Source organism: Hylaeus volcanicus, chromosome 7 (genome assembly GCF_026283585.1).
Source record: "Hylaeus volcanicus isolate JK05 chromosome 7, UHH_iyHylVolc1.0_haploid, whole genome shotgun sequence".
Lineage (NCBI taxonomy): Eukaryota > Metazoa > Arthropoda > Insecta > Hymenoptera > Colletidae > Hylaeus > Hylaeus volcanicus.
In genome coordinates, this window is record NC_071982.1 from 10,759,766 (window position 1) to 10,786,376 (window position 26,611).

The 26,611-nt window shown below is 33.8% G+C and overlaps 1 protein-coding gene across 6 annotated transcripts; it reads left to right on the forward strand.

The window, feature by feature from the left end:
• The first annotated feature begins 1,117 nt into the window (after positions 1 to 1,117).
• LOC128880576 (uncharacterized) lies at positions 1,118 to 26,188 on the forward strand. Of its 6 annotated transcripts, XM_054130842.1 has the most exons (13): positions 1,119 to 1,411; positions 2,686 to 4,911; positions 4,992 to 5,125; positions 5,329 to 5,464; positions 5,963 to 6,121; positions 8,172 to 8,310; positions 8,752 to 8,975; positions 10,899 to 11,221; positions 12,122 to 12,694; positions 12,827 to 13,528; positions 14,552 to 14,711; positions 15,725 to 15,893; positions 16,552 to 26,188. In XM_054130842.1, exons 2-13 carry the CDS (start codon positions 2,826 to 2,828, stop codon positions 16,736 to 16,738), a joined length of 4,992 nt encoding a protein of 1,663 aa, XP_053986817.1. In that variant the 5' UTR covers positions 1,119 to 1,411; positions 2,686 to 2,825; the 3' UTR covers positions 16,739 to 26,188. The 6 variants fall into 6 exon arrangements, with proteins under 6 accessions (XP_053986811.1, XP_053986817.1, XP_053986816.1 ...); XM_054130836.1 differs by having other exon boundaries at positions 1,118 to 1,411; positions 12,122 to 13,528; XM_054130841.1 differs by having other exon boundaries at positions 8,764 to 8,975; positions 12,122 to 13,528.
• Positions 26,189 to 26,611: the final 423 nt, after the last annotated feature.

A 26,611-nucleotide genomic window follows, 5' to 3' on the forward strand; every position in this document is an offset into this window, starting at 1 on the left:
TCATTTCTATAATGTGTATTATGGCAGTTTCGCGTTTGATTTTATCATCGTAAATCCTTTTTCGTCATTGAATCTCAATTTGAAAAGGAAATGCGTTGTAAATATTAATTTTTTGTATAATGAATTAGACACTGGCCTACAGTCTCTTTATCGACAGTTACAAATGAATACATTTGTAAATAGAACTTACAACTAAATTTATTAAAAACTAAACATATATATTATGTGTAAGTCAAGGGGGTCTGTATGATGTTTATTCTGACTAAAGATGTTGCAAGATTATAGTGATTTGCTCGTGCTCTGTTTATCCAGACTATCATGCTTCTTATAATCTCTCGATCGTAGAACAATGGTTTTTTGGTTTGTCTATAGAAGATTTGTCTGAAGTAGGATCCATATGAGCCAGTAGTTGTTCCTACCAGTCATTTTCTGATTTTTTATGGCCATTTTACTTTAAGGTATTGAATTATATCTATTATAAATTTTAATCGTGTGTACGTTGAATGAGCTGCATTTTTGGCTGCTTGATCTGTAGATTCGTTTCCTTTGATTCCTCTGTGAGAAGGTATTGGAAGGTATCAACATTATGAGAATCAAAAATCTTGATTTGTCTGGTGGATAGGGAAGTAATTCATCTTAAAAGTGAAGTAAAACAAAGACTGATAAATAATCTAAAGTATTATGATACAAAGTGTTATATAGTTTTTTTCTTTTTCCTTTTTTTTTTCATATCTATTATAGTTGTTAAAACGAATAATTTTCCTAATGCTTAAAGACATTTATATATAAAATGTGATAATAAAATTACAAATATAAGTATGCGAGTAGATATAAGTACTGTTGTAATAGTCAAAAGATAATACGGTGTATGCATAGTACCATATATAATTTTTATATCAGTTTATATAATGTTTGTTAAAATTAACATATAGATACATAGATAAAATAGGATACCAAAAAGGATAGACATATATTTAAGATACATATTGTAAAAATTGTAAAGAAAGACAGTGCAAATTAGAAAACTGTACCCATGCACTTAAAATAAACTATTGAATCAAAAAAAGGGAAGTAATTCCATCTAGCGGATACGTCGGTGAGAAGCGAAGAGAAAATCTGTTATTTGGCAAGTGGTGGGGGAGCGGCGCGAGGAAGAAAATGGCCGACAAGGCAACGGTAAAAGGGCAGGGACGTCGTGCGAGATACGTGTTTTGGGAGAACGAAATGCGAAATCCGTGGTAGGCTCGACTCGCCGAAACAGTAATCGTTGACAAGAGGACCGGGTCGTCGCTGTTCTTGGTGATGTGCTCGAATGAAAAATCGGCAGACTAGTCAGCTGTATTAGTGTATTAATTTAACGTTTAAAAAAGCGTTCGCGGGCCGTGTGTAGGAACAAAAGGGCTCGCTAGAGGTAAACATAAATTATGCATCGCTTTGGATTTCCTCCTTATCGCTTTATCCTGTCGCCGCCTCGAGCGTGTTAATTATCTTGGCGAGAATATCGGGCGAGCGGGTTTAGGAATCGAGTACGAGCCTGGCAGAATTTCGTACGTGACAAATTCATCGATCAGTAGAGACACGAAGTTTATGTTAGCCACTTGTGGCCATCTACGGATACATTTAAAAAGTATCCTGGTGTCCTTGTCCTTTTAATTTCTCCAAGTGTGACCGTAAACTCTGTGCCTTTTGTGGAAAAATTGGTTTTCTAGAAATATTGTGCTGTTTTCTAAGGGCTTTTAAAAAAACGAGTTTCTCTGATATATGCTAAACGATGGAGGCAGTGAGATTTAAAGGGATCGATTTGTCAACAAGTCGATGAAAGTGCGCGCACCCAACACTCTCGATCAAAATTATTTTTCATTTAATATCTATTGGAGATACTCCTATTCGCACATGGTGATTTATTGAAAAGGAGATTTTAAGAAATTCTTCTATTTGCTTGTATTTCACTTGTATGAGTGCTCGTGAATACGTTGCTTTTCAAATAACATGAAAATGTATCGATGTCAGCTTGCAAAACCTACATATTTTCTTATGAAAGAAGGGAATGAATTACGAATTACTTTCTTTTTAGAATAGTGTCTAATATTTGAAACAGGGATTTTTATTAATGCAATGGAAATGTATCGAGAAAGTACTCCGTTTTGTATCTATGTTTCCCTTGTTAGTTTTGGATAATATCTACTTGGTAATGTTAGATTCGCTTGTATTATTAAAGGCACAGTCAGTTTCAGGAGAAGTTATGATAATTCAATACTAGACTGCAGATGTTTATGCAAATTCATATTTTTAACTATTCATATAAAGAAATGAGAAAGTATATTTTATCTTCTAAACCCAATAGGATGTATGTTATTGTTGATATTTCATATATTCTTGAATTATGGCAGTAGTTTTGACCAGTTGCTCTGTTTTTATCATCACCCTAGATATTTTCTCAAGAAAAAGGAGAATAAAAGCTTCATGCACACCTTTATAATTCTCTTATGAGAGTTCACCTTAAGCTAAAATTTAAAAAAAAACCTACAAACTGCTCTCTTGCTAAAGGAATATTTAACATTCAAAGCAATGTTTTGTATTAATGTGATGAAAATATCTCAAGAAAGCAATCCTTTTCATATCTATATTTTCTATGTTACTTTCCTGTAATATCTATTTAATAATATTCCATTGTATTATTTGCAGGTACAGTCAATTTCACGAAAAGTAACGATAACTTGTTACTCGTTATAATGGCAGTGAGGTAGTTTTGATCGTTTGCTCAGGGCTTCTGTGAACTTTGAGCATATTTTTGTGGGATTGAAAATGTAAAGGAAACAATAGTAATGAAGCCACAGAAAAAGGCGATGGTTGCCCGGAAGGCAACCAAAATACCAACAATTGCGAAAAAACGTCGTTCGTTCTTAGAGAAAGTTATTACAGACGCGAAGAAGGAAAAGAAACCCAAGAAGCTAGAGATGTTGGAAGATACAAAGAGGAAGATAGAAAACGATAAGAAAAGACCAGAAAAGTGCGAGGAAAGGAAAAAAATAGAGGAGAAGAAAAAGATTGAAGAGAAACGGAAAGAAAAATCTGAGAAGATGGATGAAAAGAAAAAATGTGAGAATGATGTGGAAGATCAAACTCGTCTCTCGAATATTGTAGAAGAGAACGATGTACATGAAGAGAAAATAGATATACTCTGTTCCATCGACAAGAAGAAATGCAAAGACGAGAAGAAGAAGGATGTGAAGTTGATCAAGCCAGACATCAAAGAGCACGTGAAGATTTCTGTGATAAAAGAGAAGAAAGCAGAATGTAAAAAGTTTCTCGAGAAAGGTACAATAAATAGCAAAGGTTCCCTAACGCGAACCAAGAAGAATTCTAAAACGACATCGATACAGAAGAAAGGTATCTCTAGGAAGACCGTCTTAGCGAAAAAGTCACATTTATCGGTAGTGAAGAATTTGGTGGAGAAGAATGTCAAGCAAAACAAGTTGATAAAAGACGAGGAAGCACCGATAAGCGACGAGGACGAAGCAATGAAGAAGGCGAAGAAGAAGAATATTAATATTTCTAAAAGTAAAGTCATGCAGGAGAAGAAACCAAAGTTAAGAAAGCATATGAAAGCTAAGTTGCCTTCGAAGAATAGTAAAATAAGTACATTAAAGAAGGATGATAAAATTAAAACATTGGTAGAGAAGGTTATACCTAAGAAGAAAGTTGATTCAAAGGAAATGGAAAAGTCATCAAACGAACTGAAGAAGATTACGAGTAAGGATGAATTGAATTTGGAAGCTGAAGCAAATAATGTAAAAAGTGAGGTAGAGGAAGATAAAGATATTGATAAAAGTAATAAAGAAGAATTATCACAAACAAAATCCCAGGACATTAAAAAGTCTGTCAAAAGTAGTTCAAAGATTGGCAAAAGAATAATAAAGAAGAAGACTGTAAAAGTACAAATGGAGAGCACTAATCAAATACTTTCTTCCTCGGAAGAAACGTCTGCGGTTGAATCTGGTAAACAGATAAAAGCCTGCGAAGTCAGTCCAGACGACAGCGTTTCCTCTAAAAACGAAGAAGTTGATAGTGAAAATGTAGCAGAAGCAAATTTTAAGGATGAAGTTAACGACGATAACTCTGGTGACAATACTTTGTCATCTAATTCAGAAAATGAAAGTGATGATGAAACAAAAAAGAATAAACAGAAGGAAATTAAGAGAAAGGAGAGAGACTGTTCTCCATCTGACGAACGTGTTCGACGAATGAGGTTGTTTGGTTTCTGGAGTGGACCTAAAAGACACAGGGTTGCTTCTTTAAATGCATTGGCCAAGGTTCATTGCTTGTATGAGAACGAAACAGGTGGTGCGTACCTTGGAGGTTTCTGTAAACCGAAACCAGAGAAGGAGAAACAGAAGAAAGCTAAGGATGAGAAGGAAGAACATGGTAAAAAAGAAAAGGAGAAAAAGATTGAGACTAAAGGTGAAGAAAGTATCCCGAAAAGGAAACTCAGGAATGTGCCAGGGTTACGTGGGAAACATTGGGATATATTGGAGAGTTCTTCATCTTCTTCTTCTTCAGACGATGACTGTGAACGTGAGAAGAGTATGGAATATAACAAAAAGAAAATAATTAAACGAAGAAAGAAGAACGAAGAAGTGATGGACTTGAAAGACATGGTGGTTTGCAAAAGAATGGCGAGTCTCAACGCTACAGCGATTCTAGCTGCTTCCTACTCGGATGAAAAGAATCGCTGCAGCAGCAGTTCTGATTCCTCCAGCGAATCAGAAGTGGAGATCATTAAGAAGCGAAAACAAATTGATTCAGATATCGAGAAACGTAAAACGAGGCAAAACTCGGAGCAGGATGATGTCTTGACACCATCCAACAAGCTTGTTATCGTGAATCAGGATACAGATGTTACTATCACTGGTACTACAATCAGTTGTATTACTTGTAGACGAATGTTTTCGTGTGTTTGTTATTGTTTAAATTGGGAATTTTGTTTTAAGGTGTTTATGTTAATCAAACTCGATCCACTCACCATGAAGGGTTCTGTAGCATTGCTGGCATGCAGTACAGAATAAGTTCGACCAGTCATACTCAAACTGCAGCTACAGCTGTTGCTACTGAGCTCCATGATCAGGTCAGTATTTATCAATTTAATAGAATTGTTTGATAAATTGTATCAATCTAATTTATTGAATCTAATAGAATTGCTTAATAGATTGTATCAATCTAATTTATAGAATCTAATAGAATTATCTAGTAGATTATATCAATTTAATTTATAGAATTCTCATTTGAAAATATTCATAGAGTCAAAAAATGTATATTTTTCTGTAACAGCAAAAGTTGGAGCAACCCTGCAAGTCTTACACACCATTAGGCGCGCTATCCTCGATGCAACCACCTGGCAGCCAAGGTAATCATCCAAACATGTCGCCTCGAAGGCATTCTGCGTTCTCAGCTCCACATCAACATGGTAAGTTAAATACAATGCAATATACAACGTTTAGACAACATTGTAATAGAAACGAGTTGTTTGGGTTCTGAAATATGTACAAAGAAAAATTAGTTTTAATAAGCGAATGTATCCCTTAAAGTATATTCATATGAGAAAATTTAATCAGCGTATCAAGGTGTTTGTTAGAATTTTACAAGGGTATGTATATACATTTCGAAAATATACTATTTGAGAAGTTGCTAAATAAAACAAGAGTACTTATGTTTTCTTAAATAGAAACTTTTATCCTTACACCAAGATTTTTTCTTTTTATATTACAGTCTTTATTCGATCTTCTTCAAACGCTATGCATCTAGTTTTTCCAATTCAACAAGCTTTGAGAGATAAATTTATATAAGAAAACAAGATAAGAATATAATATTCTAATATATCATTGTTACAATATTCATTTGTTTTATTCATATTACTTATATTCATATTGTTTATTTGTTCATGCAATATTCTATTGTTTGTTAGGGTATTATCAGCCGGCTGGACCACTGATACAACACCCACCAACCTTGCCACCTATCAAAGGGCCTCCACCAGAACCAACTCCGACACCTCCTCAAAATTCTGAAGGCTCGGATGATTTAGTTGCAACTTCTACAACCTCTGGAGGAACTAGCAGTACAGGTAAAAACAAATTATTAGTTTGCATTGCAATTAATTTTGGATTCGTTTAGATATATTAAATAGAATTCCTCTTTTGGAGAGGGCTCTTACTGGTTATTTTTCTTAAATTCTTGATGGTTATATACATTTCAAGATAAAACCATAATTCACGTGTATTATACTTAGAATTTTGGAATACAGTGCCTGTTTTTGTAGAAATTCATATTCGAAAGATTGTTTAATTTTGCAGATTGCTTAAGGGGGGAGGGTCAAGTAAACAACCGCTTTTTCTCGAATTATTTTTGAAGAGTGCGTAATATATATTTATTTACAACTAATTACTTGTTATTTTGTAGCATCTAAATAATCTATATAATTTTTTTTATGTAAAAATATTCATAAATGAATGAACAGTAGCTGTTTGAAGTTGGCTTCTCGAAAATGCGCCGTGCAACGCACAGATCACTCTAATTATTTGAAATAAAAAATCCACCAATTTTTCGTTAAATTATAGTAACACGCTTTGCATCAACCTAGATTAAAGAAAATAAAATTTTAAATTGAAAATTTCACGCCACGTTAAAAAAATCTTGTTATAAAAAAAATGATTAAAAACATTGTTTATTTCAATTTTTAAAAGAACCTTTAGGTTGATGCAAAGGAGGATAGTTTAAGGAATATTTTGTGCCAAGTTTCATAGCAATCGGCTGAGAAATCTCTAAGCTACATTGCACGGCACGCGAAATTTTGTGTTTTGAGAAAAATGCGTTTAAAGTTACCGGACTAAAAATAGTCCTTCGTGTACCGTTCGGAGTGCATCACTTTAATGACTCTGTAGGTACACTTAGACTTCGAAGTTTTAGCTGAAATGGTCGGAGCACATTCTCCAAATGGTAAACTAATTTTCTAAACAAAAAAAAAGGTCAAAATTTTGAATTTTACTTGACCCTCCCCCCTTAATTTTAAAAAATACAAAGCTTCTTTAAATTTCGTTTGAACAGCTTCTCTAAAGAGAGTAGCATTCTGTAGCATTTCTAAATAATCTAGAAAATAGAACGAACTTACGATATTACTGAGTAAAAATCTCCATGGCCTTGTATATCCTCGTGGTTGACTCTCTGTTGAATGCATGATTGTCAAATTGTCTCAACTGTTCCTTCAATTCGTTCATGCATTCGACTCATCTCTCGATCATTCAATCACTTTTTAACGAATCACATCACTGATTGGTGTGCACAAGACACTTCACGTTTTCTGGATGTTTGACGAAAATGGAACGAATCTCCAATCAACTTTATCATCATATGTCTCTACGGGACGCTAATCATTTCTTTTTTTACAATATAAAGACAAGTTTACTCATGTTATGGCCATAATTCGAACAAGACCGAGTTCAGTATTTTGCGTGTTTGGGTCTTATCATTGTGCATCTATGTAACTCTGGAGTAATTATTTATGATAACTGTTTCTTTGAATTTGAACCATATTCAATATACAAATAAATAATAGGTTTATTCATACAAAGTAGTTAGAAAATAATGTTGCAGATGTTTAATGAATCAACAAATGGATATTAATATTCGACAGGCTTCCCATCATGTTGGTTTAAAAGATTAATTGGATTGCCATTAAGTTAATGCTTATTGGCCTTAGTATGGGAATATGCGAAAGTGTAAAAGTGTGATTTTTAATAGGAAATTGTAAACTAGACCATAATGTAAGATCTCTGGCAACATTATACTTTTTTAGTTGCAATATATACAAGTAGTTAAAAACCTTTAATAAAGTTGATATTGTTTGAAACTTCCAAGTGTAAGTCCTAAACTGTACCAACTGTTAGAATTCAGTTGTATGAGCCTCCAATTAAGATCTTTAACTGTAGAAAAATATATAAAATATCTATAATAATGTACATGTTTTACCATGTAAAAGATAAGACATACTTTCATTTAAGTTTCAATTCTTTTTCTGTATCTGTAAAAATATCAATTTGCTTAAACATCTGCAGTCTAGTTATTAATATTCGTATATCTATAAATTGTATACTATGAATTCCATCTATTTTTTTCAGGAGGCGGATTTTATAGGGCATATTGTCCTCAATATTATGGTACACCGCCGCAATATCCAGATTTGTGTTATCCTCCAGCATACTCTCATCCACATGCTCACCCACCGCCTTACTATAAATATGCACCAACATATAGAAGGTAAGATAAATTCATCATTGTTCATAGTTGGTATTAACTGAGGCTTCTGAGTATAAACACTGTCCTTTGGACGTATCATTCTTATTTCAAACCTTGGCAAAGAGTTAAAACATTTGGTTGAAACAAGTAGTTTTGAACTTTTCAACATATCCCAATAGTTGTTGTTTTTATAATCACAATAATAACGAGGATCTTTATTTTTGATTAAATAGACTTAGAAAAGGTGTGCTTTCAGACAATGCTATTGACATTAAGAGTCTACAAGTAGTTTATCTTACTTGCTATTGTTGTTTTTATATATGTTTATATATCAATTATATCAGTTACGTAAGTTATGTATCAATTATATCACGTAAATCAATTATATATGTTCTTATGTATCAATTATGGGAAGTAGGAAGAGCCAAAGCGTTTATTTTTGCTAAAATTGACTTAGAAAAGGTATGCTTTCAGACAATATTATGGATACCAAGAGTCTAGCGGAGGTGGCGGTCCTGGTAGCGCCACCGCAGGTCCAGCAGTCGTCGACTATCAACCACCTCCGCCACCACCCGGTGAATATCCCTTGCCTCCCTATTACGGTGGATATCCTCCGCCACCACCACCACCCCCACCTCCACCTAATCCAGCATATTTGCATTCTCAAGGAAGACCTTTCGTAGATCGTAAGTATGGTAATTATTTACTGTTTAACCAATGCAATTGTTGCGCGACAACAGTTTTGCAATCGACCAATCGGTTTCGATATCTCCCCACAAACAAATTATTATTCTGGTGGTGATATCGAAGTTGATCTTGTATTAGATTGTTAACCGTCGATATCAGATTGTATGTAACATTGTTAAGGATATGAGACACGCTAATCTTTAGCGTTATGGCTGGAAGGAAAGCGATACACAATTTTGGAAAAAATAAATAATAGAAAGAAACACTTTATGAGTGGCTCTTGATAGTATTAACACGTTGGCTACGGAGCGATCGCGTCATTTCTTTCAATCAAACTTAGTATGGAAAAAATTAGGGTAACTTTTTCAATAATTAACGGTTTGGAAGGAATTTTGAGGAAACGGGTTAGTTACTTTTCCACGTCATAATTTACTCTTTTTAAACTCTTGAGGGATATTGGTACATGTGCGTACGTTTGTTTTTATGACAAAATTATATATTATACATCATAATTTACTCTTATTAGACACTTGAGGGACATTAACACACATGTCTACATTTGCTTTTATATCAAAATGACCATTACTTACGATCACAATGCTTTTGAGTATTAAAAAATATACTATAATAAAGTGAGACTGTATATTTGTAAAATAAATTTTTAAACAAAAATTGTTTTAGTTTGCATGTATTTGATTAGAGCAAATAAAGATCCATTTAAAATTCGTTCCTCAAGAGGTTAATATTGAATTATGAATGGTTCTCAATTGTTTAATTAGGAAATACAAAGGTATTCTATTCATAGTAAAATACTGTAAAGGTTAATATGTTTTCTTTGAACGGTATGCATGAAAAGAATTGTCAAAGTGTAGAAGATTGCAATATTGTCTTGCAACTCTTTTAAACAAAATTTAATCATCGAAATTGTACCTTATTACTCTAACTTACAGTATCAATGTCAACAATGACAAACTAGAACAATAAATTGAAACCATATATATATAACTATTCTAATTCAAGAAGCATGCATTATAGCATTTACGAAAGATCTATAATGTATCATAAATTTACTTTTCTACAAATACATACCTGAAAATCTCAATGGATATATGTCATCCGAAGCCAAAGTGTTAAAAACACGTATAAAAGCTTATTTTTTCTTGAGGAGGTCTCGAATAAGAAGAGGTATTTATGCGTAACCGAAGATATATTACAGTTATCTTGCCATCGGTCGAGTCCTATCGAGGGCATCACGCTAGGGATAGGCGTACGACTTTTTCTTGGTAAAATAGTATTTACAATGGTCCTTTTACCTTTTAAGGGTTGTTAAAGAGACGGAGAAATTTGTGAAAATAAATTCTGTGGAATATTTGTTGAATTAAGGAGTCACAACACTGTAAGGGTCCCAAGAAGGAGGGTATTTTTAAGTAATTCTTTACAAAGAAACTATGTGACTAAATTGTTTTCAAATTTATATTATGTTTTATGGAACATTTAACCCTTTCGACCTGGCTGTTTTCTATTTGAACTTTGTTCGTTTTTCTTTCAGAAATTAATTCTATTAAATTAGTTTATAATTATAGTTTATTAGACAATTTGTTGCAGCACAAATGATGTTCATTTTCTTAACATATATTCCTGTGATTTTCAATTGTAATCTGGTCAACAGCAACCAAATATATTCTGGTATTGGTATTGTGATACGAAAAGATACTCTTTGTACAGACCTGGTATCTTTCAAGAAATGCAAAAATATACTTTCTGACCTGGTATCTTTCAGAGAATTGTTAAGAGATGTCAAACCAATTTGTATGAAACTGTTACACTGTTGTGACCCCTTGAGAAAACGTTCTGTTTGTTCGTAGAATGGCGAATTACATATAAAATAGGACATTGGTAAATATTGAGATGCTTTCTGTTAGATGCAGCCTTCCAGGGTTGCCCATGCCCGATGCAATCTTGTCCAAAAAACGTGGATACTGGGCCCCTTATTGGTAATGGTAAGGGAGCGCCAGTGGTATCGGGGCCCGGTCTGTCATTGCCGCCCAGTGCTTTGGTAGGTCCGCCCTCGCCGGCGAGGGGGCTAGCCGGGCTAGCGCCGCCTCACGGTGCCAATGCCTGGGATACGGATCGCGTCCAACTTAACACTCATCGCAACCTGAATCAGAACCAACCCTCGGTCCCTCCGTCTCATAATCTAGTCGGTGGACATAACCGCCCTCAAAATTCGGATTGCAAGGATAAGGTTTGCATTACATTCTTCAACGCTTATAACATCAAATTCCGTTATCTTATCAATTTTATCTTTTGCCCTGGGCACCTCTCATTGTTTCTTAATCGCTACCTCGTTACACCTGATATTGTTGTGTTTCCTGTATCGCTATGACAACATAGAAGTTACTTATTGTAATTAATGTTGAGCAATAAACTGATTCTAATTGTACGTCTTGCAACATTTCACGTAAATATCTATGAATTTATAACTACTCGAACATGGTTGATATTAGCTATCACTTCTAGGTGTAACCAGTGCACTTTGAATTAGATACTCCAACGATTTGTCAGTATTGATGTTAACTTCTTCAGGGATTAATACACCCTACCTAACCCAGACCTAAACCTGAGTTTTACCAATTGTTCTTACTTAAACAGACCTCACCTAGCTCTAAACCTGTATCGTAACAATTGTTCTTATTCAAGCAGAGCCATGTCTAAGTATTTTGGTATTTACAGACCTAATTCAGGCCTAAACCTGATTTATAAGAATTGTTCTCACTCAAATAGACCTAATCCAGCCTAGACCTGAATTTGAACAAATGTTATTACTCAAATAGACCTAGCCCAGACCTAAACCCGAATCTTAACAATTGTTCCTACTCAAACAGATCCATGCCTAAGTATTTTGACCTCCATTATATCTACCCAAGCTACCGATTACTGTATCTCATTCAAAGGACACCGCGTACACCCACTGAAGTCAGCATCAACATCAACCATGAAGAAGTGAAGTATCTTGAATGCCTGAGTTATCTCACAAATCTATCTAATCGCATGCAACAATTGTCAGAATAAATACCACCGTCAGTACATATAAACACCTGTAACACGCTCTTACGAGAATTTGACGAGTCGATGATCTTTCTAGGACGAAAAAGATTCTGCGGAAGATAAGTTAGGAAAGTGTGGGTGTCAGAAACGTGCCTGCTCGTCGACCTGTGAAGTTAAAATGGAAACACTCTCGCCCACCGAAAAGCTAGCTGTGGCGACGTGTCCAGGCAACAAGTTTCACAGCTTTAAGCTGGAGAATAATAACGTGAAGTGCGAATCCTGTAGTGTGGAAATGCGCGACAACTTGTCCTGTGTTGCTAATTGTAATGTTAAGTGTGAATCGGATTACAAGTGTGACATAATGAAATGTGAACAATGTATGAAAGAGGACCAGATGAGCATTCTAGAAATTGACAAGGACTCTGGTATATTGCTCGATGACAAACTAGATGCGGACCCTGACGTTAAGGAAGAATTAAACGACGTGGTCGTGATCGATAACGAGAATTGGAAGAAGCCAGATTACGAGCCGACTGTCCAGGAAACCATCGAGGAGACCACAGATAAAGAAAGCGTACAAAGAGCAGAAGAGGACTACCCTAAATGTCAGAAAGTATCTAAAAGGAAGTTGTCCTTGGACAGTTTGTCAGACAGTAGGAAGAAACGCAAAGTAAGTAAGAGGACTCTTTCCGTTGGTTCTTCGCAAGATTTGAATAACATTGATTGTTCGACGAAGCTTACCATACCAATTTTATCTCTCATTAAAAAAATCGATGGTAACAACGATTCCTGTGTTTCTAAGAAAAAGCAACCTAGGAAAGAGGGTCAGAACCAGAAACGTAAGGTAGAGAACTCGAGTTGCTGCGAGAATCCGATGAAAAAGCCCAAGACTTCCAAGCAGAGCACGAGTAATAGTATTCCGAGTTGCTTCAAGCACGCAGCCAGCGATACCTCCATCATGGAGACTATCGATAATGTCATACAGCAGAGCTTGCAGATGACACAGAAGAAAGATCGTAAGAATAAAGGGAATGATAAGTCGGAGAAGGCGAAGAAGGAAGCGAATTTGTTGTCAGCTGTGAGAAAGATAACTAAGAAGGTTGATTTGACAACGGAGAAGCTGTTGAAGGCGACTGGTAAGAGTGCCCAGTCTAAAAGTAAAGTAGACTCGCGAAAGTTGAAGGCAAATGAGAAAAATAGATCTAAAGGGAAAGGGAAATCCAAGGGCCTGGAGACGAAGGTGAAGGATAACAGTAAAAAACATGATAGTACAATTAAAATAAAGGGGAAGGACGTTGTCGAAATCGCCAAGAAGCCAGCGTTGATCAAGAAGAAACGGAAGAGTACGAAGAAAGTGTACGTAAAGAAGTCTGCCTCCAAAGTGGAAGAGTGTACAGTTGGAAGTGAGAATTTAATACTGACTAGAAAAACATTTCTAAAGCCCAAGTGGAGTAACGGATGGAGCTGGGAGGGCGACCCGTTTGAAACCAAAGTTTATTTAACGGTAACAGTGTGACTATTACATCTTCTCTTAAAAGAAAAGGTATAGTTGGATGAGGATGGCAAACATAACCTAAAAACAAATTAGACTCGCGATGGGGCATTAGCTTATATAGCTTATAAGTAAGACTGCGGATCTTCATACAAATTCAAATTTTTACGGATTTAGATAAAGAATTTAGATTTAAATAAAAGTACGTTTTGATATGTAAACAGTGTAACATGGATTTTATTGTTAATACTTCACATATTTTTGCATTCATACGCAAACTCGTTATATATTTGTACACATTTTCATTTGCCAAAAATGCGTTAACGTCCGTAACCTACTTATGAGGAAACAATATGGGGCAAATTTCAGGTTTGTATTTTGAGTTAGAGGAGGATAAAAGTGTAAAAACTGACATTTTCGTTTTTGGTTGACTTCTTCTGTGTTATTATTGCTAAACTGAGGATGTTTATGCATTTATGGCACGTGTAAATGTACAAAAGTATACAGAGATAAATAAATAGATGCCGGAATATATAAAACATACAAAATAAAACACATGGTTCAGTAAATAAAAGATCCTTACACCTATAAAAATGTACGAAGATGTGAACGAATGCAGAAATATATAAGATATAAGGAATAAAATACATGTTACAATATTTAGAAGACAAAATATACTTTCATTTAAAAAAATATACAGAGATAAATAAATAGGTGCAGAAATATATGAAATATAAAAAATAAAACACATGGTACAATTTTTAGGAGACAAAATATACTTTATAAATTAGTGTTTCTTTATAAAATATTATAAGAGAATCAGACAAAAATAATATTGTCGATTTAAACTCTTTAATCCCTTCCAAGTGGAGATAACAATATGAAATGTATCATATATTGTTTTTTATTATAAGCTATTGAATGATTCTGTGCAAGTCGAATTTGTTTCATGGTCACTCTTGACCCCCTTATCCAGCTATATCGTTCATATTGTGCAATGTTCCAAATTATATTCACTCTTTGAATCTTTTCCAGAACGAAGAATCGGCTATACGTCGATGCTACGCGAGTATGAAACACGAAAGTGGCGACGTTCTGAGACCCCGTGACTGCGTTTTACTAAAGAGCGGTCCACGAAAAGCTGATTTGCCATACGTAGCGAAAATTGCCGCGTTATGGGAGAATCCAGATGACGGTACATTTACACATATAATGCAGCTGTTCATTTTGATAACGGTATAAGTCCAATTTGAAATCAACTAGTATCACTACTTATGAACTAGTAGAAATGATCACTAGTAGCCTCATTTCATGTGTTTGAAATTAATGATTTCGAGATTATAAATGGACTTACATCGCTATAAAAACTATCACACCTTCAATAATGCTATTTATACTATATTTACCTGCTTTGAATTTAAGATTTCTTCAAAAGAACTATGTTTTACTATGAAAGAATTAAATCTTTTGTTCATGTATTGTGAAACAGAATTACATATAACTTTAAACGGAATTATCCATTCAAAGTAACAAACATGTATGGTTCTTAATTTAGGTACTACTTTAAATCATCTTAAAGTATGAGAAAGATTTTTGTAGTAATTGTGGTGCATACGTGGAATATTGTGCACTAAATCACTCGTATCTTTGTATTGAGGTATATGTAGGAATAACAATTTTGTATAGAGGTGATGATTTTATGTTTTTAAACTGTTTTGTTTTTCCTTTTATGAATCTGCATCCAAATATTTTAAATTCTGTAGTTGATTTTATGGAGATTTTATAAAATAACTAATAATAGTTAATTATAAAATGGACTTGCGCCACTATCAAACTAAATACTTGCTTATATTGGTAAGTAGGAAAACTTGAACTCCCCCTATGACAATGAATTCTATTTTGATCTGTTATGACTAGACTGCGGATTTTATGCATTTATGACGTATAATAATAAGGAAAACATATGTACATAGACTATACATAATGTAAGGTGAATATGTTCTACAATCAATACAATTATATTGTTATTATAAATGCATTAAAACCGCAGACTAGTTATAAAATTTCATGGTAAGACTTAACGACATGTTTTATTAAAATATTTTTTTATTAAAAGTACACTTACACTGCTATCAAAATGAACGGCTCCAATTATCCACACAGCTGAAATAATGTGAATAAGCTAGAAATAAACTTTCCTTTTTACAGGTGAAATGATGTTTTCCTTGTTGTGGTACTATAGACCAGAGCATACAGAGCAAGGTAGAACTCAGTACGATACCGAAGACGAGGTGTTCGCTTCACGGCATCGGGATGCGAACAGTGTTGCTTGTATAGAAGATAAATGTTATATTTTGACATTCAATGAATACTGTCGGTGAGTCACTGTCTCCTTTTTTTTATCCGCGGTATGAACACAAATTTTGAAGTGAATCAAAAGTTTCACTCTGTAATGCGTTTCTCGGTAGGTTTCAAAATTAATTATTTTCATTATGGCGTGTCATTGCAAAAAATTATATATATAGTCGTATATATAATGGACGAAAGAACGCAAACTTTTAATATACTTTAAAGTATGGAATTGCTTAAAACGAATTGACAGTTTATATTTTCAACTGAATGGCTAAGAAGGGGAGTTAGTTATTTAAATATTTAGAATCGATCTTGGATTTCTTGAAATGTATTGCATAAAATACCAGAATTTAGGCAATATGTTATTGCCATTCAATTTAAAAAAATAGCGAAAACAATTCGTTGAAACTTATTCTACAAGGGTGTTTAAATTGAACAAATATTAAATACTCCATTAACAAATGATATATTAGTAGAAGTATACATTATAAAGTAATATTGTTATTGGTAATTTCTGAAATAACTAAAGGAAGAAGTAGAGATGACTATTTTGTTAAGGGAGGAGACCAAATTCGATTCGACCTGTTAAAATCGTACGCCTTGTTAGTTGCTGCATCTAGACATAAATGTTAAGAATGAATACATTGTATATGATAATATGTGAACATTAACGCAATTTGCAGGTACCGTAAAAATTTGCGGCGAATCGAGGAAGGATTAGAGAGTCCCGGTTTGATAGTTCCACCGGGCGATCAGATCTATCCACGCGAAAATCGACAGCCCCCGATACCGGTGTCCTCGGACATGGTTCTATTTTGTCGGCGCGTTTACGATTACCGTGGCAAAAAACTTGTTAAGAATCCTGGATGACTCGATTTTTTATAAAACGCTTTGAACAGGAACCAATGGAATGCACAAAGTATGCAGTATAAATTGAAACTGGACGTAGGTCTCCCTTCAAGCGTAATTGCACGTTAATCAATTTATTTTTATTTTCAAAAGTCCATCTTCGTACGTTATACGTATATATATATATATATATAGAAACTTTTTGATAGACTTAGATTTACTTTTGTTACGGTAAAAGGATTCTACCGGAGGTATAGATTTTTTTAGTTGTGTTTTAATGAATTACTTATTTTACTAAGTGGTTTACGTCACTTTAATCATTTTTTTTGGGTGGAAAATGTACTCCATATTTAAGGGGACGAGAAAGCACCAGATTCGTAGGACATGGTAACGCAGGAAAAATGAATTTCACCTTTGCTAAAAGAGAGAGAACTGTACTGTAACCGTGAAACAACTGTGCAAGCTTGTTCGCCCTTTTTCTACGTTTCTAATTTGCGGTGGAAATTTTAATCGTTTAATCAAATCCAACGATGAACGAAATAATGAAATTCGTGGATGGAACGTAGATCGAGAAGCATCGACGAAAAGAAACCACAGGATCACGTTTTTAGAGAGATAATAGAATTTGACAATTTTATATAGAGAATGATATTTTTTGTGAGATAGTATTTATAACACTTGAACGAGTATTTTTCACATTGGGGATACAAATACGTGTGTGGTGTGTATCTCGGCGGCCTCCTTGGAGGGGACCTTCGAACAGTTTCAAGGTAGAAATCAAACGCCTGGGGTACTTGACCATTTAGCGAAAATAGTAATGTATGCGATGAGTTCTTCTATTTGGACAACGCAACAAGCGAAACCGTTGTTCTTTCGCGTTTCGCGACGATCTTCGCGAAGCCCATGCGCATGCATTATTTTAATACACGCGTAACTAACGTAAGTTTCAGTTTTTAATCGGCGACCGTTGATGGCGACGCGTCGCGAAACGGAATTGATTGGATTGAAATTAAGCTTCGCGTACTCGAACAGTTACACAAGACTAACGGAGTTGAAGAAATTCTAATTGTAATTCCAATTCGGATTTATCCAAACTGCCATATCACGGAACGTATTCGATTGTTTATTTTTTTGGGGGGGGAATTTGTTAATATTTAAGTTGATCATACGCTTCTTAGCAGAGTCACTTACAGAGTACGTTATCGAGTCATTGAAAACTATTTAGAACGATTATTGAGTGGAGAAATTAATTCTGAGCCTTTGTATTTGTACATTTATAACTTTAGTTTGAGTAGAAATGTTTACGAGTCACTTTATTATTGTGTTTTAACACTAAACCTACTGAGGTTTCATTTGTACCTATTTGTACAGTGATTAGACGAATGACTGGTCTTAAAGACACTTTTTTCAATGAAATGCAAAATTCGTACCAAATTTATGAATGCATGAAACAATTGTATATAATTTATATATTGCATACAAGAACAGTATGTCAATGTTTAAAAATGGTCATTTGACCTGTCGTGGCTAGGTTTAGTGTTAAATTACCAATCTTCCAGGTTCTCAACCTGGTCTCCATTGTAATGATTCTATGTATACACATGTAACCTAAGTCCTAATGCCCACTACAATTCATCTACATACATATACATTATTATTATTCTAACAGAATGTGTGCTTGATAACTACAGTAACTGTAGAAGAATAGCAATAAGCACAGTTTGTATAGATGCATTAGCAATGACCATCAGGTTGAGACTCAGGTTATGTGTACTGATGTGTATGCATACATTGTAACAGAGATCAGGTTGAGGATTTAGAGGGTTCCTGCTTTAATGTACCTACCAAAATGGCGAGTGAATAGATCTGTTTAAACTAGACTTATAAATAATTAAACATAAAGCCACAGTATTCATGTGGTACACCTAATTATTTATTATTTACTATTCGTTTGCCGCGTCGAATGGAACTGTCGATTTTTTCCATTTAAGGAAACAATGAAATCTTACCATTCTTTTGAGTGGGAATCGCAAAACCTTTGATTTTTACTAATCAATTTACGTCGTAGCCCGTCACACGTTGTACAATATATTTTAACGAACATTTATCGCTTTATTTTACTTGGCGAGAAATCACAATCTCTATTCTATTAGGGAGGAAAAAAAAGTGGTTGTATGATAATATCCCTTATATCTTCGTTATTTCGAGTCACATGTTATTCATTAGCGCATAGTTAATGTATCGCATCGTAGTATGCCAAAAAAAAAGAGAAAAAAAAAAGAAACGTATTCGCGAATTACGAGAAACTTTACGTTAGCCGATAGTATAATTATATTACACAAGAGTTTATAATAATGAGTAGAAGACCTTAGGATGTAATTATTTTTACTGAAATTCCAAATAAGATAAAACGTCGACGTATATTTTTGATTATTTGTTGAGTGGCGGGTGTTTTGTTAGAAATTATATTATTTAAAATTAATATATTGACGATACGATTATTATTTAATATCTAATATATTGGATATAGAGACTAAGTTATTTCCGATAGAACGAAAATATTGTATGTAGTATAATTAGGGGGGAGAGGGGGAGAGCGCCCGTGATTGTTCCTGTCTGTGTATGCGTGTGTGCGATGCGAAAAATAATCTAGTGGCGACGCATTGAAAAAACAAACACGATTGAAACTATTATACGACGGGGAATACGTTTGAGGGATAAACCTGTTATACCAAAACATATTTTTTTTTCTTCGTTTTTTCAAATTGCTTTCTTGGCGATTTAATATATTTCTATGTATTTATTAATTTATCTGTAACGATCAATTAACATACGAACGATGCATGCCGTATGAACTCGTGTTAGTATTACGAATATTGTTCCACGTGCGTATGTGGTCGATGAAAACGTGCGAGCGTCCTCGTGCGCCGTATATGCTGGAAGTAAGAAAATCAGTAATCAGTGTTATCAGTAGACTGTGGATCTTTATGTAAAGTAAAATGTTTGCAAAGGTACAGCTACAATAATTGAACTTAAATCGGGAGTTTACTTTGGAAATATTATAATATGAATTTTACTTTTAATGCTTTTTTGTGTTATTGTATACTGGGTGCATTTTGTAGTTTCTTAAACATTCAAGTTTTCTAGAAATGCATGAAGATTCGCAGACTAGCTATATCGGTGATAATCGAGCCTAAATAGAGAACGATCGCAGGAACGTTGAGAAACCGCGGCGCATGTAGATGCAGCACACCATTCTTGCGGTCTTTTACAAGTGGTTTTCTTATACTCGATGCGATTATGGCGAATCAAGGCTTTTCTGATCTTCTTCCCTTTTATCTTTGTGGTCTAATGTTTAATTTTTTGGGGGCTAGGTGGCTGACACACTGGTCCACTTTTACTTTTTAACCTAGCTGGGAAAAATTGTAATTATATACATATAGTTGAATAGTTTAAGATTTTGTTTATAGGTTGGCATTCAGTTGGAAATTCCTAGGTAGGAATAATAAGTCTGAATGAAGGCGTATATTTGTGAATTTTTTGGGGATTAATGGAAAATTTTATCGTGACGAGTTTCATGGTATTGGAAAGAAGGGCCTTTAGTGGATGTATTGCAATTTTTGTGTTTAAAAATATCTTCAATTTGCAGACCTAAGAGTGGGACGTACACTGTAGAAGAAACCTTAAGAAAAAACAACATACAGCATAAAAGATCTTTTGGATGACAATGTAAAGGATAAGGAGTCAATTCAATTTGAATTACTGCATTATTAACGAACTACAAGTCTATTTCTGATTCGGTCTAATTTAGATTTATAACTAAGGTTAAATATCTCAGAAAGAAATAAAAAAGGAAGGAAGATTAGAGAAACCTTTGGTTCACCCTAAAAACCAAGATTTCCAGATGTAACTGTGTCCTTTGGATAAGATACTCCGATGTTCTGGGAGCTTGACTTCTGTAATTCTCTAGCTAACTTCTTCAAGGGTCAAATAGCAAACTGAAATATCAGCGCAGACTTAACCCAGGCCTGATACTATCTTAATCCAGATCTATATCTGATTTTTAATAATTATTCTTGCAAACAGGTGATGTGAATGTATTTTGGTAATTGATGGGTAAGTGATCTAATTCAGAAAGGGACTTTATGGGATAAAATGAAATGAAATGAAAATTCATCAGTTCTGAACTTGATTTTTAGTAATTGTACTTACAAATAGGGGTATGGTTAGGTATTTTTGCACATTGGGTAGGCGATGTAACCCAGACCTAAGCCAGTAGGTAGGAGATCTAGCCCAGCATATAGCCTAACTATACCTAACCCAGTTGATAGGTTCAAGGTTGTTCAGGGCTAGAGACCTGGTTAGATGGTTACGTTGAATGTTAGATCAGAATTAAGTCATGTTAGGCGTGGGTTAGGCCTAACCCAGTAAATAGGTTCGAGGTTGATCTGGACTAGACCAGGCTTCGTGGTTATGTTTTGTATGTTGGGTCTGCATTAAGTTATGTTAGGTGGTCTAGGTTTAAGTTAATGTAGAATTATCTGTGTTAGGTCTATACTTTGATATATCAGTGGGTCATTTAATCTCTGAAGAAGTTAACTAAAGTTACCTAAAGGTAACAGGTTTCACCTGGAATACTCGGTTAGAGTGTTAACAGGTTGAGTGCCAAGTCTTATTTAGTAGTTTTGCCTCGTCTACTGAAACTAAACTTCAGTTTTGATAAAAGGAACAATTTACGTTATCCAAAATTTTCACTTAAATTATGCGAATGGACATACATTTGAATTTAATAATATCCTTCTATTTTCATAGCATTAGTATTAGGTATATAATATTTATTTCATCTATTAAAATCGGTTTCGAATTATTATTTGTATAACATTTCATAATTCATGTAATGATGGGAGCATTAAATGTTATCTCAATAATAGGGAACAAAGTACAATAGAATCCCGATTATCCGAATTAATTGGTGGACATAGATTCCATCTGTTCGTATAAGCGAATTTTTGGATAATAGAATATTTTTTTGTTAATCTTCATATACTATTTATTTTAAATATGACATAAGTCACTTTGCTTTTAAATTAAGATATGTATAATGATTAAATCGTAATTATGACTTATGCAACTTTTAAAATAAAAGGCTCGTATGTTTTTCAAAACGTAGAATATAAATATTGATAATAGAAATCATAAATACTAAACTTAAATATAATTTGGTTACAATTTAAAGGATTCCAAATCTATTTAGCTGCTAAATCACATAATTTTAACAGATTTCATTCCATATACTCCAGTTACATTTTTGTTACGCCTCGTACCGTAACTCCATTTATAAATTTTCAAATGTTATATCCTTTATCGTGTATGGATCGTCTAAGTTTAAAATGTTTTAAATAATGTATTGTACGATGGAGAGTTCGACATAACAGAGGATTCTAATGGAGAATTCGAGTAGTCAGTGTTTGGATAATCGAGGTTCTACTATATCGGTTGTCATGGGGAAAAGTTGATTAATAAGCTGATGGTTGGTAAAATGTTAATATAGTACTGCAGGAAATCTGATAATTCATTACAATACTTTACGTCTTTTGCTATTGTAACAGATACACTAGAAACTAGAAACAAGTTCTATGCGATTAACTGAATAATTGTTACTTGAATATAACTAAATTCGAGGCTAGACTCAGAGTGGACCCAAATCGCTGTGTTTAATAGGCTATCAATCTACATAAAGTATTAATATGGTACAGCGTGAAATCTAATGATTCATTACAATAGTTTACGTCTTTCGCCATTCTAACAGATACACAAGAACCTAAAAACAAGTTCTATGCGATTGACTGGATAATTGTTAGTTAAAAATGACGAAATTCAAGGCTAGACTCAGAGTGGAACCAAGTTGCTGTGGGCTACTATGACATAGAGTCTCTACTATAAAAGTATAGTAGCGTACACCATTGTCCACCATGGTATTCAACCTGTTAACTATGGAAAAACCGGGCCACGAGAGCCCTGAAGTATCTTAAGTAGTTTTGTATTCGTTTTTATCGCATAAGTGGGCGCGCGTCTCGTATGCGACTCCGATGCGCCGATGCATTTTATCAAGACAAAAGAAATTGTTGAAGGGCCGAACTGCTCGACGTGTAGATACCGTGTAATTCGCATTTGCGTGTAATTCTAAGCGTGGTTCTCTGCGACGCGTCCTCAGCAAGAAGGAAAAGAGACAAATTCCGAAATACACATTAACGATGGTAAATATGGGAACATTGCACAAAGAAGATGAAGAAGAAAATGGAGAAAAAAAAAACATTGCATATCCTCTGTTCATCGTACGTAGCCGACGAGCTCTCATCGAGTGTGAAATTGAAAAGGTTCGAGGCTGCAGGCACACTATTCGTGCGTGCGTGGCTCCCACTGGCCATCAATAAAAATAAAATTTCCAGGTCGCGAACCGATTAACCCAATGGACTTTCATTGCGCGAGGCTAGTTGAATTTTACCAGCGACCCTTCGCGCAGATTCTTGCGCTCGCGCGACCCAGAACAGAAATGCTCGACCGTCTGGTGGTGATGATGATTGCCTTCGTTATTTTAAGCTTTTTGTCAATCCGTATTCCGTGAACGTGTATGCCTCTTATGTTTTTCGATATCGTCTCGCCTTTCGTTTCACTTTTGGGTAACTGTTATTGTCTAACAAGAAAACAATAAGAGGAGGGAAGATTTCCAAGCGTAACGTTGAACTTTTAAGTAGCTTTTGTGCAAAATTGTTATTAATGAGGAACTGAAGCTAATACTACGTAATTAATAGGATAGAGAGTTTATAGTTTATAAGTGACTGTGGATCTTTATGCTAAATGAAATCTTTACAAATGCATCTACAAAGATTGAACCTAACACTGATACATCTACAGACCTGTTCATTTGTAACTATTTTTACCATGATTAGGACAAAGGACTAGTTTTAAAAGGACAGGGATTAAAGGATTGAACAATTAATTCTGAAGATTAGATGTTAAAGAAAACAAGTCTGGATTGGATTAGTGAATTTTGATAGTGTTGACAAAATGAATACTATCACATATTGTTAGATGATACAGATTCCAATTTTGTAAAAACAAAATTTAACGAACAAAATGTAATGAAGAGATTGAATAATGAATGAAACAATTCTATACAATTCATATATTGCATAGAAGAACTGTATACAAAAGTTTGAAAACGGTCATTTAGGTCGTGGTACTTTACTTCCAATGTCTTTTTTTACATTCTTGCATATTACAGATTTTTGCACATTTAAATTTCTTTGCAAACGTACCTATAAAAATTGAACCAAACTATGAATTTATTAATATGATTCATATTATATTCATATTATTAATATGAACTTTACTTTCAATATTCTTTTATATTATTGTATCTTATTTGCGTTTTGTAGTTTCTTGCACATTCAATTTTTTTTATAATTATATAAAAATCCACAGTCTATAAGATATACAAGATTGAAACAATGACAATGCTTTATGAAAAGAAATATAGCTAGTAATTCCAAAAGGAATTTTGGCTAGTAAAGTGTTAGTCTTGTACATAATATAAGCTTCTTTTTGTCGTGGCTTCGATACTTGATTGAAACAGAATTTTACAGAATATTTTTGTTTGCTCTTTTAATTTGTTTTAAATATACATATGTTAAGTACGAGTTATTTATAAATAACTTGAAAGTAATTCATCAATGATCATTGTCAATTCAAGTTCCAATTTACTTATTATTATTACTATTATTAATAGTATTAGCTTTAGTTCTTTATTATCTACCACTGTGCAGAAGGTAATTAACACGTCGATTACCACGTGAATATTTGTGAACATTTTTATGAGGATAAAATTTTCGTAAAATATCAAAACAATTGAAACCTAGATAGTCTAACGTTTGTCGTAGCATTTATTGTTACAACTACGCCAAAATTCATGAATAATTCAGAATACAATTTTGTATGTATAATTCAGATTTATTATCTTCAAAATTATGTTATTTAGTTTCATAGGGGTAAAATTTTGTCTCGAGACCATTAGAAACCATAGAATCTAACATTTGTTTTATATTACTTAATTTTGTATTCTCATCAAGATTCACCAATTCCATCCAGATTCGTTTTTGGTAAAACTTAGGGCATTGCATCAATTGTTGAAGCAGGTGGGCTTCAACGTTTTGAGAAGTCAACGTCACGTTTGGAGTCCTCTTTTGTAATCCTTGAGTTAATACTAGGTTTACTGGAGATTTCTCGTCAAATTTCGACTACTGAAGTATTACTAAAGTGTTACTGAAATAATGGTTTAATAAATGAAGTCGATTTACTAAAATTAATTAGAAGGTTTGAAGAAAAATGAATTTGAATACACATTTGTCATTATGTACAGATAAAAGACAGTATTAAGTAGTAATGCTGAAGTAATCCTTTAATAAGTGAAGTGGATTTACTAAAATCAATTAGGAGGCTCAGACAAAAATAAATTTGAATACATGCTTGTCTTTTTATACAGATAAAAGTCAGTATTACTGAAGTAATGCTTTAATGAATGAAGTCGATTTACCAAAATTAATTAGGAGGTTCGAAGAAAAATGAATTTGGATACATGCTTGTTTCTTTATACAAATAAAAGCTAACGTGAGTGACTACAGAAAACTATAAACAGTTTCTGTAGAACCTTATGAGATTTAGAATGAGTGAAAATGATAACTAAATCTAGTAAACCTAGTGTTAAACAAACGTAACAAACAATGTAAGCGCGTGACATTTCCCGATTCGGTAACATCCAAGGATTCTTACCGTCTATCCTATATTTTATACCTTTAATCGCACACTATTGACAATTTTTTTGTGCAGATCGACATCGATGGTCTTCTTTTATTCCCAGTATTCTCATTTATACTTGTATTTAATATTTATCGATAACACTTTGACGCATATATTCGTGGCATACGCGGAAAAAAAAAATATATATATATATATATAAATAATAATAATTTTAATAATTTCAATTGATTCGTGTACATAACGGTAAAAAAAATCGAAATGGAATATTATTTAACACCGTACTAAATAATCCGACACGATCCACTTCGAGGAAATTTTAACGGACGGATAGAAAATATATTTAAAAGAAAGGAAACAATTGTTGTACGGATTATTTTTTACGTCGCTTAAATTTTATTCGGCTTTGCACGTCGCCAAACGCGATTTTTAGTTCGACCTGCGAACGACATTTTACATTTATACAGGGTGTTTCATGAGTTGTAAATTAGTCGTCTATAGAAAAATGCAGTGCGTAACCCGTAAGATTATATTTTAACATTATTTCATGTCAAACGTATTATAAATTGCTGCGGAAATCGTTCGTCACTTTGGTACGTCAATATCTGTTCAGCTATGGAAAAATTTGTCACAAATACATATTTTGTGATTACACGATCGCTTTGTGTTCTTTATCCGTGTTACGTGCATGAGTCTTAGGATACGATTGAGAAGAATTAGGAGTGATAATCACTCAATAAGAGACGGACTTAAATAATAATAATAATAATAGTTCGAGTTTCTACATATGCCAAGTTTCATAATTATTTCAAGCAGCTATTATCAAATAATTATGAATCAAGGGGTCATTCTGGTAATCCGGCCGAAAAATGTAACTACATTTAGAATTTCTTTCTCATTCAATACGAAGGTTTGTAATATGAAATCTATTATTACTTTTAAGGTGGTTCTTTCCCAACTGTACTAGTCGAAACAAAACTCAAATATAGAAAGCATTAATAATGATACATAGACTATTATAAAATTCTTAAATTATTATTTGATTATGATTTTTAATAAAAGAAAATAGTAATTGATACA

Excerpts from the sequence above, each read along its gene's own strand:
- LOC128880576 (XM_054130836.1), top strand. The coding sequence starts at position 2,826 with ATGAAGCCACAGAAAAAGGCGATGGTTGCCCGGAAGGCAACCAAAATA. Across the intron at positions 8,311-8,751 it reads TATGCACCAACATATAGAAG|GTATGCTTTCAGACAATATT; the intron begins GTAAGATAAATT and ends GACTTAGAAAAG. Across the intron at positions 14,712-15,724 it reads ATGGGAGAATCCAGATGACG|GTGAAATGATGTTTTCCTTG; the intron begins GTACATTTACAC and ends TCCTTTTTACAG.